The sequence below is a fragment of the Antrostomus carolinensis genome, unplaced genomic scaffold, assembly GCF_000700745.2.
Source record: "Antrostomus carolinensis isolate BGI_N321 unplaced genomic scaffold, ASM70074v2 scaffold2234, whole genome shotgun sequence".
Classification (NCBI taxonomy): domain Eukaryota; kingdom Metazoa; phylum Chordata; class Aves; order Caprimulgiformes; family Caprimulgidae; genus Antrostomus; species Antrostomus carolinensis.
The window spans coordinates 18032-30387 of NW_010308554.1; the positions used below are offsets into that span (position 1 = coordinate 18032).

The 12356-nt window shown below is 39.2% G+C and overlaps 1 protein-coding gene across 1 annotated transcript; it reads left to right on the forward strand.

The window, feature by feature from the left end:
• Window positions 1-6937: 6937 nt before the first annotated feature.
• KCNJ16 (potassium inwardly rectifying channel subfamily J member 16) lies at window positions 6938-8221 on the forward strand. Its single transcript, XM_010165792.1, has one exon. It carries the CDS (start codon window positions 6938-6940, stop codon window positions 8219-8221), a length of 1284 nt encoding a protein of 427 aa, XP_010164094.1.
• The last annotated feature ends 4135 nt before the right edge of the window (window positions 8222-12356 follow it).

Here is a 12356-nt window from a genome sequence, read left to right on the forward strand (position 1 = left end):
GTTTCAAGTTGCCAACACTTTCCATTTCTCATGGTATTTCAGTGCTGTCCACTCTCACAGCAAAGAATTTCTTCCTAGTAAAGAATTTCTTCCTAATGAGGGTTAAAAAGAGGATGAGAGTCCTGAGAGTCAACAGTTTTAGGTTTCACCCCTGCCAAATTGTCTGAGACAAAGAATGGCAGCGAGGCCCGAGAGCAAGAGTTTCAAGTTGCCAACACTTTCCATTTCTCATGGTATTTCAGTGTTTCCACTGCTTATTCCTGGCTAAAACCAAGCAGTGCATACAGTGCAAATAAATTAAAATAGACATTTTCAGCTTTCTACAGACTTTGGGAAATGCTCTGAGTGGTAAGCAGGGGAACTGGTTCATTTTTAACCCATCTTGTAGCTCTGAAACAGGTAACCAGCCTTCATCAGAGAGCGACTTTAAGACTCTGTCTTCTTTCTTTTTTTTTCTTTTTCTTTTTGGTTTTGTTTGAAGAGGATCTGTTTTCACTTAGATTAATTAAATGTCAATATATCTGTTACTGTGAGTTGTTCCAGTGTAGATTGCAGCACTATTATATGACTTTAAAATCTGTGCTGAGGTCTGCTGTGCTGTGCTATTTATATCTGTCTTTTAACGTTTAATAAACAAACACTTTTCTATTGATACTTTAGGTCTTTGTAAGGAGGTATTGAACAGGAAGTCTATGAAACATCCTTTTTCTCCAGCTCTGAGCTTAGCCTATTCAAAGTTATCTTATATTTCTGTATTTACAACCTCTTCTTCTGGTGAAAGATGAATACACACAAAATGATGGAGAGGAAATGTGTTACTTGTAGGGTGATGCTTGCAGAACTGTGTGTTACAAATTTGACAAGAGTCCCAGAGTTGCTGGTTGGTGAACTGCAGCCCTACCAACCTCCACTGTACTTAGTCATCTAACCTGAAGTGATCTGAACAATGGAACTTTTCTTTTAAAGGAAAAGCTGAACCATTTAAAATCTTCGCTCCTATGGCTTTGAAGACATCACTATGGATATAAGAAAGTTCTATGATTAAAGCTCCCAGCTGGGATGTGTTCCACTCCTTTAAAGTCAGCACAAAAGCACTTACTGATCTGCAAGTGCTCTAGGTCACGCTCTGTGGTGGGAACTCCTCTCCTATGTCCTTGCTCCCTAGATATCTGGCTCTGGGTCCAGTTTAGGGGATTTTGCACTCCCGTTCCTCTTGTAGAGATGTCCTTTAGTCATTTGTGGGGATCTGAGGTAAAATGAGGAATATTAAATATAAAAAAAAACCCAAAACACTTATAAAGTTGTGCTCATTGGGCTCTCGGAGCTGACCTGTTAGAGAATATCAGACACTTTCTGAAACTATGAACATCATTGTGGTTTTTTTGTTCTGCAAGAGGAGGCAAGCGAAATCTTTTGCACTGTAAAGATAAGTCTATCTTGTGGGCTAAGGGTAATCAGATTTGGGAACCAAGCAAGCAGAAGATTTACAAGCAGTTTCATGTGTCCTGAGGCACAACTTTGGAGATTGCTAGTGAACAGCTCTGTTGGGTAGTTGTGTGGTGAACATGATATGAAATACACAAATGGTGAATCATGGCATGTGCCAAGCCTGCTCTGGGGATTACATATCAGAGGTAGAAAGACTGGCTGTAAGTATGAGAAGTTAGGTCCCTTTGCAAAGAAGTAGAGTGAAAGGAAGGAAGGAAGGAAGGAAGGAAGGAAGGAAGGAAGGAAAGAAGGAAGAGTCTCAATCCTGTCTATAAAAGATTTATTTAGATTTTGAGACTGGTGAGGTTTTTTTGTTTGTTTTGGTTTTTGGTTTGTTTTTTTTTTTTTTAAAGGAACAAGTATTTGAGTCAATTCCAAAGCAGCTCAAAAGGTTCCTACTTGTCACATTTCTGGTCTCTGAGCTGAAAGTCTTCCAGGGTTACACAACAATGACTAAAATTGGAAATCTTTCAGACCTTTTCCAAAACGAAGCAGGAAACTGAGGTGATTGCTAAACCAATGCTAGAGAGATCCACTTCCATGTGTGTGAGGTTAGAGTGAGAGTACCCAGTTTCATTTGGAGGTTTTGAGTTGTTTTCTTTTTGATTTAATCTCAGAACAGAATTATTCTGGAACCAAGAGCTTCACATTGTTTTGCTTAATGTTTTACAAACAGGCTGTTGACTGAAGTTGTCACTGAACAAAAATTCACCCCTACTCCTTTACATAATGGGAAAATAGAGTTATAAAATGGGTGTAGCAATAATTTATTAGATATCAGGTTAAGGTGTAATATAGGGATTATCCTCATAAAACACTGAGACCTAAACTCAAAATATCAAGATAAAATTGACAAATATAAATTGACAGATGATAAATATGATATAAAGACTTGCTTCTGCTAGTGCTTGCTTTGTGGTAGCTCTTCACTGGGTATAAGTAAGTGTTGGGTTTGTTCCTGTTTCTGCTACTGCACAACCTTATGACTTTTGAAATACAGGAATTTATTTACCTTTCTTTCATATATAATTGAGGTGAGATTTTCAAAGATACCAGTTTGGGAGGTGAATATGCAGACTTAATGAACACAGCTCTCTGGAGCAGTTCTCTATCTCCCTGAGCATGTTTCAGTATCCAACACAGTAAGATCCTAGCCTTGGCTTAGCTAATTAAGAATAAATGTTGATTTTCTGAACTCTGATTCTGACACATATATGCTTTAGAAGAACTTCTGAACCCTCTCTGCCATTTACCCTAATGAAATCTTTGAGATTTCTCTATTTCTGTCTTCCTGCTATCCTGTCTAAATACACTGCTTGATTTTTCTCTCTGATAATTTTATTATTATTATTATTTGGAGGGGAAATACATTTATAACAATGGTTAGCAAAAGTCCTGCATATTTCAGCACACTTCCTCCTCTGAGCAACAGAACAGTATGCAAGAGGAGGCTCCTGATATGTACAAACTTGCCCAGAAATAAAGGGAAAAAAAAAACCCCAAACCAAACACAGAAAGTAAAAGCAAAACAAAAAAGGGTGAGAGTTTGTGTGTTAGTGTTAGAGGAAGGTGAAAATGCTTCCTGGCAACGTCTGAGAAACGTTTGCAGCAACTGATCCATGAGATTTAGTGAGTAGAGAATGTTTTTAAATCCTCCCCCACCTCCTTTGTTAATCTTTACCAGGTAGTAGGACCTTTAATATAATTCCTATGGCTTTCTTAGGGATGTGTAAAATATTTCCATTTTGAAAAATAAGGTTTTTTTCAATGATTCTAAAGTTTAAGTTCAGAAGTCTGATTGTAAGTCTGTGGTCTTCTCCCCTTTAAAATTTAATGATAATAATAATAGTTTTCAGAGTGTTCTGCAAAAGGCAGAGTGTCTCAGTAGAGTGAGAGATGAACATCTGGCTCCACAGCCTCGCTGCCTCTCATTTGGAGTAGGAAAAGCACGTGCCTGTTTAAAAGTGTCCCCATGAATGAAGCACAGATCATAACACAGGCTTACATAATTCAGAAACTTTGAAGGATTTTTTTTTTTAAGACTTAAGTGTTCTGAGCAACATCAGACAATGTAAAAGAGTTATTAATTATGATGCATGATTATTATTGCACTCAAGAGACTTGAAGAAGTAGCTTGGAAAAATTCAGATTTGGCTTACCTTTAAGCACACCCAAAATACTGGGCAACATTTTTAGACGTTTTTGAGTGACTGAGGATGCTGTTTCCTCAGAATTTTTAAGCACATTTGGGATTTTAGGTCACCTGGGGCACGTCTCCATCGTGCAATGCCAAATGGCTCTGAGCAATCCAATTTTCAACACGACGGAGGAAGATTAACTCGGATCCTGAGAGCAATATACGTCTGTTAGCATTGCTCTGCACTGATTCTGTTTTACTCCATCCAGCTTCAGATTATTTGGTTCTGGTTTAGGAAGCTCTGCATCACATTCCTTTTCTTATGACAGACATACTTTTGATTGTGTTGCAAAATCCAGTCTAATATCTTACTACATGGCTTGGTTTCTAGCAGTCAACAACCCATTACAGACATCCTTGAGCATATATACTATATATTTCTACAACCTGTATTTAGGAGAGGCCCTAAGTAAAGTCAGAGTTCCTACTGCGAGATGTCTCACAAAGTCATCTCCTGTGTGTCACAGGCTACTCTAAAATCAGAGTGGACTTTGCTGCACAGCTGCATGTGTGACAGTCCATGATTCTTACCAGCACCAATAAAATCTAAAGCTGGTGCCAGCAAAACACAATTTTTGAAATATGCTGATTTGCTGATGGCAACAGCAGAGACTGATTCAACTCGGTAGTTTTTGATTCATGAACCTTTTTAGAGTCCCAGGCTGTTTGTATTTCCAAGGAACTCTAGTTTGAATCAGTCAATAAGAAAAACAGTATAAACTGAAGTATGTTTTTTATTTAAGACTATATTGGCTCCTGATTATGATTTGTTTCATTTTCACACCTCATATTATAAGGTTCTTAAAAAAAAAAATAATAACTCAACAGTTTCCAGTTTTTGTTTGTTGTTAAATATGACTTATAAAATGTTAGGTCAAGAGTCCTCAATAAACTAGGCTACACTGTTTGTTTAAAGCTATGAGTAAAGCAAATCATATGAATGTTTCCAAACACCATATTCCAAGAAGTATTTTTGGAAACATTAATGTTGTGTTTTTTTAATGAAGGCCACATTCTGAGACTACGACACCATATGTCACATTCATTGCTGTACTGAAAAAAAAATTAAATAAAATAAAAAAAAAAGAAAAGAAAAGAAAAAAAGAAATGGAAACTCTGTTTGGCTTTTAAGTGTTTTTGGAATAGTGTCTGTGCATGCTTGTCATTGTTCCTTGGATGGGAGAAGAGTTCTCAGTCTGTTAATCTAGTCCATCCAATATATATCACAGTCGATGGGCCTGACTCTCTGCCTTGCAGTCTGTGCAGTCATTTATACTCAGGCAAAGTGAATGAAGAGCTGAGGAAAAAGAGTACCACTAGGAAACTTTTCTTTAAAAATTCATTTTCCATGAATACGTTGGCTTCACTGTAAACCTACATTTGAACTTTTGTCAGCTGAAACCAGCTTAAAAATGGGAAAAGTACTTGTCATTTTTCCATTGAAAACTTACAATTTTTGGAAGAATAATGGCAATTTTTCCTTAAAAATATTAGTTTGTTTGGGTTTTCCTTCAGAAATTTCAGTTAGAACTATGACATTTGGCAAAAAATTTTAAATTGTTCTAGTTGTGGACCCTGTCACTTCTCTGTCTGTGTTTTGTGCCTTAGTGGTTGGGATGTAGTAGAATGAGCTAGAGACCTGCAGGAAAAAGCATTGCCTTTTTCAGTGCTGTATCTTACAAGTAATTCAAAAGCAATCCTGTCACTGATTACTTCAGCTAAGTCTTTCCTTTTTTATTGGATTCCAGATGATGAGGACCCAGTTTCTAGCCTAAGTTCTTGTTATTAGTCACTAAATGTATAGCCTAGCACTTTGTACTGCTGAAGTTCATATGGTTGCAATCTGCAAACACATCCATTTTTTTTCCTCTGATCTGACAGAGGAATCTCCTAATTCACATCACTTCCTAAATTTGTGTCCTCCATAAATTTAATTAACACACTGCATGTTTGTTTCAAACTGATTAATAAAAATTTAAATACCTTTTGGCAGCCAGATTTTTTTTTTTCATGTTAAGAAATTATTTGTAAGGGTTTCCAGGACATCAGAGAGTTTTCTTTTTCATTTGAAATTTAAATATTTTTCTACAAATTGAACAAATAGGTCTCTATAACACTAGTCCAGTAAAGTTCAATTTCATGACCAAGTTTTTCTGGGCAATACTGAAACACACGTAATGATAAATGATTGTGTGGTTGATATATTTTCTGGTTAAAACACATTAGAACTGAACTTGCCTACCCATGTTACTGAAGTCTTATGTCTAAATGAGTGTTTTCCTGGGCATTTCTTCTAATGGAAGAAAACAAACAAACATGAAGCAAACAAATAATTAACTACCTCAAATATTGGTTAACTTTAAGAGGGTTCATGCAGAGCTACAGGCTGGGCACAGAGTGGCTGGAGAGCAGCCAGGTGGAAAGGGACCTGGGGGTGCTGATAGACAGGAGGCTGAACATGAGCCAGCAGTGTGCCCAGGTGGCCAAGAAGGCCAAGGGCATCCTGGCCTGCATCAAGAACAGTGTGGCCAGCAGGAGCAGGGAAGTGATCCTTCCCCTGTACTCTGCGTTAGTGAGGCCACACCTTGAGTATTGTGTTCAGCTCTGGGCCCCTCAGTTCAGGAAGGATATTGAGGTGCTGGAGCGGGTCCAGAGAAGAGCAACGAGGCTGGTGAAGGGACTTGAGCACAAGTCCTATGAGGAGAGGCTGAGGGAGCTGGGGTTGTTTAGTCTGGAGAAGAGAAGGCTTAGAGGTGACCTCAGGGGTTGGACTTGATGATCTTGGAGGTCTTTTCCAACCTAATCTATTCTATGATTCTGTGATTCTATGTTGTTTTGATGACTGCTCATGAAAATTCATCCTGATTTGAAGGTCACTTCACCAGAACATTAGAAGTGATATTCACAGTGGGATCATCACAAAGGTTTATCATTTCTGTTTTCATCTACATACCAGATTTTAGCAGTGATATGGGCATTTCTAACTGGTTGAATTTCTAGCTGCCTCATATTTCCAAGCCTAAGGTATTGAGCTATGTTGTGTAATGAATGTCAGAGTCTCTACTCTTCAGAAAATATTGCTCATGGTAGCCACAGAGTGAATGTATTTAGATTTGGTGTTAGAGTTCTGGCATAGGAAATTAAAACAAAAATAAACTTTTTCTTTTATTTCATAGATTTCCAATGAACAAAGAAAACAAATAGCCCCGGGGACCACAAGTGTGTTCTGTAAACTGAGGCCACAAGGCAGATATGAAAAAGATTACTGAACAGAGTGGTGGCTATAGGCCTGTAAACATACAGGGAAATAAGATCAGTTACAAAGGCGCTTGTCAAGAAAGCCCTGAAATGGGGATGAAAAGATTGCAGAAGCGATTTCTCCACAAGGATGGCAGCTGCAATGTGTACTTCAAACACATCTTTGGGGAATGGGAGAGCTACGTAGTGGACATATTTACCACACTGGTGGACATCAAGTGGCGCCATATGTTTGTGATATTCTCATTGTCCTATGTTCTTTCCTGGTTATTCTTTGGACTAGTCTTCTGGCTGATAGCGATCCAACACGGAGATTTATTCAATGATGAAGAAATAACTCCTTGTGTTGCAAATGTCCATAGCTTCACAGGAGCATTCCTATTCTCCCTTGAAACCCAAACGACCATCGGTTACGGTTACCGCTGTGTTACAGAAGAGTGTTCTGTTGCAATCCTCATGGTTATCCTACAGTCAGTATTAAGCTGCATTATTGACACCTTCATAATTGGAGCAGCCTTGGCTAAAATGGCCACAGCTCGGAAAAGAGCTCAGACCATTCGTTTCAGCTACTATGCCGTAGTAGGTTTAAGGGATGATAAATTTTGCCTCATGTGGCGCATTGGTGATTTCCGGCCAAATCACATGGTTGAGGGCTCTGTACGAGCTCAACTTCTGCGCTACAAAGAAGACAAGGAAGGGAGGATGACAATGGAATACAAGGACTTGAAGTTGCTAAATGATCAGATCATACTTATTACGCCAGTGACAGTCGTACATGAAATTGATAGTGAGAGCCCCTTGTATGGTCTAGACCGGAAAGCTCTGGCCAAAGACAACTTTGAAATCTTGGTCACATTTGTCTACACAGGTGATTCAACAGGAACTTCCCATCAGTCAAGAAGTTCATATGTCCCCAGAGAGATTCTTTGGGGTTATAGGTTTAATGATGTCTTACATGTAAAGAAAAAATACTATAAGGTGAATTGCTTACAGTTTGAAGAGACTACAGAAGTTTATGCTCCCCACTGCAGTGCCATGCAACTGGATCGGAAGGAGCACGAATGGAACCGAACTGAGAAGACACGGGAAAAACAAGCAGAGACCTCAGCACTGAAGATCAAGTCATTTAATACTAACCAAAAGTCATTTAGTGCAGTTGCTCTCATCACCAGTTGTGAAGATCCAGAAGATTCAGCCGTCAATCAACCTCCTGAAGAAGTTTCTTATCAGAAAGCAGCTGTGACCTTAAGTAGGCTATCAATAGAGTCCCAAATCTAGCTTTTTACTGCCATTAAAATAACTTCCAGCAAATTCTCCCAGCACAGCTTTTAGAATGCAATGAACTCATATGCACAAGTATTTATATTATAAACCTCGCTGACAGCACGCCTACTCTGTAATGCATTGCTGAGCTGCTAGAAGGAGCTTCATGCTGGTTAACTTGGGTATCAGTAACAGATTAGCATTGGCACAAGAAAACAGCTTACATTTGGGTTGACTAGACAGCTACTGTACTTGAGCAGACTTATTGTAAATGTTACTATCCTGCAGGGACCAACGTTGGACATACCCAAAGATAGATAATGATCTAGGTAGGGAACAAAAACAGTATCGTGTGCCCTCTAGGTCAGATTTTTTCAAAGCTGCTTAATTTATTCGGAAGGCCAGCTCCCAGCCTCTCTAGGAGGCTCTGAAAGTCCTCCACCATCACAACAAACGCTTGTGCTTTGGTTATGATTGCACTTCTCTAGCAGGTCAAATGAAGCCTCCATCCTGGGGTTACATTGGTGAATCTGTGGGGCTGTTCTTTGTAGGAGAACTGGCAAGAATAACTGAACCTGGTATTAACTGGGTAGCTTTGGAAACCTGCTTACACCCTGCCTAATTCTATGGGATCCACAGTGGGATCCTGAAGAGTTTTTCTCATTTCCTACTCATGAACCATTCCCAGAAGTGCCACTCCCTCAGCAGCTTGAGGTATGCGGCACATCAGCTGCACAAAGGTTTGGTTACGTGGCTCTGATGGCAAGGAGGGCTGGCCAAACTCACTCATTTGCACTGTTCAGAAATCAAAATGAGATGTCAAGTTTGAAATCAGAATCAGCAAAATCAGGTTGAGGCTCAGAGGGAAGATCACGTTTTTAGAGTGAGCTGTGCAATATTTTAAATCAAAATGTCTTGCATTTCAGAATGTCAGCCTTGCTTCTCCTTTTTAGTATATTACGCTTCCTTGAAAAGACAAAGGTCAATCTGGAGAGTAAACAGTGTGATTTTGTCAAAATTAAATATTTCTATTCATCCAAAATGACTGTGTAGAAATGATCCTTCATGGAGAAATTCAACATCCTCAGCTGTCAGCTCAATTTGGCAAAAAGGAAAATGTCAATGTTTTGAAGTTGTCTGTGACGTGACACTTCCACGCTCTGCACATCTCTGTAATTATTCAATAAGCAATATCTCATCATGCTTTCTTTTCCTGATGATTACACTTAATTTGCATTGTGTTTAATTATCATGCTAACTTAAAACTAATTATATCTGAATTTGTGGTTTCCTAAAATGGGATTTATCTCAAATTAAGTGCCTATTTGTTGAGTCTCTCTCTGCAGTTACTGGAAGCCTTCTTCTGTCTTCACAGGGGAGTTGATCCCACCTTACTCTGGCTTCTTAGGGAGCTGAAGGCAATAGGATGTGTTTATCCTGGAGATGTTCATCCCTCTCTGTTTATTGTTGAAAGAGATGAGATGACAATAATGCTGGCTAACTTTAGGCTTCTAAAATTAGGTCTGAGGAGTCATTCACATCATCCTGACTAATTAAAAGTTTTTATGAGCTCATCACATTTAATGAAGAAAAATAGCATGCTGAATCTATTTTTTTTCCCTGAAATTCACTTACAGAGTGTTGCTGCATTATTTTGATGTATCTCACAGTTCTCTTTTGCTAATACTTTGGATATATGTGATCCCTTTAGGTACAACCAAGCATATTAACAAGCCTGGGGGGATGTGGTTATTCTGAAGCTCATTAATTAGCCTATTTTATATGCTGAATCATCAGCAGCATCCATCTATAACTGCAGAAGAAAACATCTTATTGTATCCTAGTGGAAGGTGTCCCTGCTGATGGCAGGGGGGTTGGAACTAGATGATCTTTGAGGTCCCTTCCAATCCAAACCATCCTATGATTCTATGATTCTATGATCCTAGATTTGAGCACTGGCAGGCATTGAGAAAATGGTAAAAAAAAAAGTGGAAAGGGATATATATGAAAATGTAAAAGGGTCTCAGTACTGTGTGGTGTTGGAAAAAAGACTGTCTGGATTGTACAAAATAGAATATAACCTTCAAGACACGTGAAGTAATCCTTCCACACTCCCCTGTCTTTGAGGGATCTTGGTTGGATTGCTTTATTCAACGTTGGGTACCGCACTTTGGAAAAGCCAGGGAATAATTTGAAGAGAATCCAGAGATCTAGAAAACATGCCATGGAGGAAATAGGGAAATAACTGAAGGTGTTTCAGCCCAAAAAGGGGTTAGGAAACAATGAAACAGTTCTCAAACAAAAAAAGAAAATGCAATTTAAGAAAGAAGGATAATCTGTTGCTTGTACCTGGTGGGTAGGACAGGAGAACATGGGCTTAAAGCGAAGCCAAAGAGACTGAAGTTAATTAGGAAATGCTGTTGTAAAGAAGGCTAAGCACCGACAGATCTGTGGGATGTGTAACCTCTGTGGTGGTGGCTCTTGGGAACCAGTTGAAAAAAAAAGCTGTTAGGAGAGATACAGAATGGTCAACCTTGCCTTGAACTTTCCTGGCCTGTATTTTCTGATCCTATGGTTTTCAGAAAAAGGGAATGTCTAACTTGAGATCTGTTTAACTTGTCACTTTTCAAGTACTTACACACGTGTATTTGCTTAATTAAATAGGTGAAGCTACTCAGAGACATGAGATACTACCAAGATACATAATCAAAATCCCCCAAATAGCTTCAAAAGGTGCAGATTTCAGGTGCTGTTTGTAAAAGCACTTTCCCTTATCAAGCTGTGGATCCCAGCTGCCTTTCCTTCTCCCAGTTATGTACTCTGTGAGCCTCTTGCGGTGAAGAAAATTCTTTCCTCGGAATGACTTTCCTGTAAGTGAAAGTACCAGGAGTCTGATTTAGCATTTTGTCACATGCTTCTTGGTATAGACAGATCTAAACACGTGAGCATGTATGGTAATGTATGCTTTGGCATATAAGTCAACCACTAACTGATGAGGGTCAGGAAGAAACTTCTCTCCTGGGCATGTTAATTCATAACAGGCTACTATACAGTTTCTTCTACTTTTATCTACAGCATCTGATACCAACCAGTGCTGGAGACAGGATACTGGTTGAACCACTCGTCTCAACCAGTCTGGTTTTTTCTGGGTTTGTCTCTTTGATATTTTAATTTCATTTATCACAGTATAGAAACTATGTATAATAATGTATAGGAAAGTATGCATTGCATTTTTATGAATAAAGACACAGAAATAAAGAACATGCCTCTACCACCACACACCTTGTGAGAGCACATTTCACTTTTCTTCCCTTCAGCCACACTTTTAAGCTTCTATATCTTATGCACTAAGAGGTCATGGAAAAAATTTATAAGGTGCAGAGTTGTCTTTTGACTTTAAAAGATGACAAATCATAAGCAAAGCCACAAAGTTATAAATTCATTCTGTGCAAGCTTCTTAGCATGAACTCCATTTGTCTGGAGAAATGAGCCAAACAAAGCCCTGCTCACACACATACACTTCTGCATGGCAGTGACATCCAGAGCTGGCATACTTAACCTGCAACCTCCTCACCTGGTGAACAATCTTTGATAGCTCCAGGTGGATAAGACAGGAATGGACAGAGATGTAGAAGGGATACACAAGCACATAAAATGGGCAGACTCCTTCCATACCATCATTTAAGTAGGGTCTGACTGTGCTTTTGTTAGAGCTAGTCCTTACATCCTCCTTACCTAGGAGAGGACCCAGGAAAGACTCTTGCAGTACACTGGTGTACAACAGCTTTGGTGAGTAGGAGGGAGAATCTTCCTCACCCATCTGCTCTTTCTAGATGAGGATGTTTCCTGAGGATTTCCATTTGGCTTTTTTTTTTAATTATTCATCCCCACAGAGCTGAGCAATGCAAAAGCAAGGGAGCCTCTCAGAAACCCAACAAAAGTAGTGACACATGCATCCTCACAGCAGAAACCCAGACCTACCCCTTGAGTCATCCCTAGGGAATAGATAAAAGTGCCCACCAGTCCAAAAGCAAGTGTCTGGCTGCATTCTGGGCTGTTCAGTGAGTTGGGAGCTGAAATGAAGCACAAGTGCCCTCTCACTCTCCCAGAACATTGCACGTGCTCTTGGATCTTTAGCAGAAAGCCAATA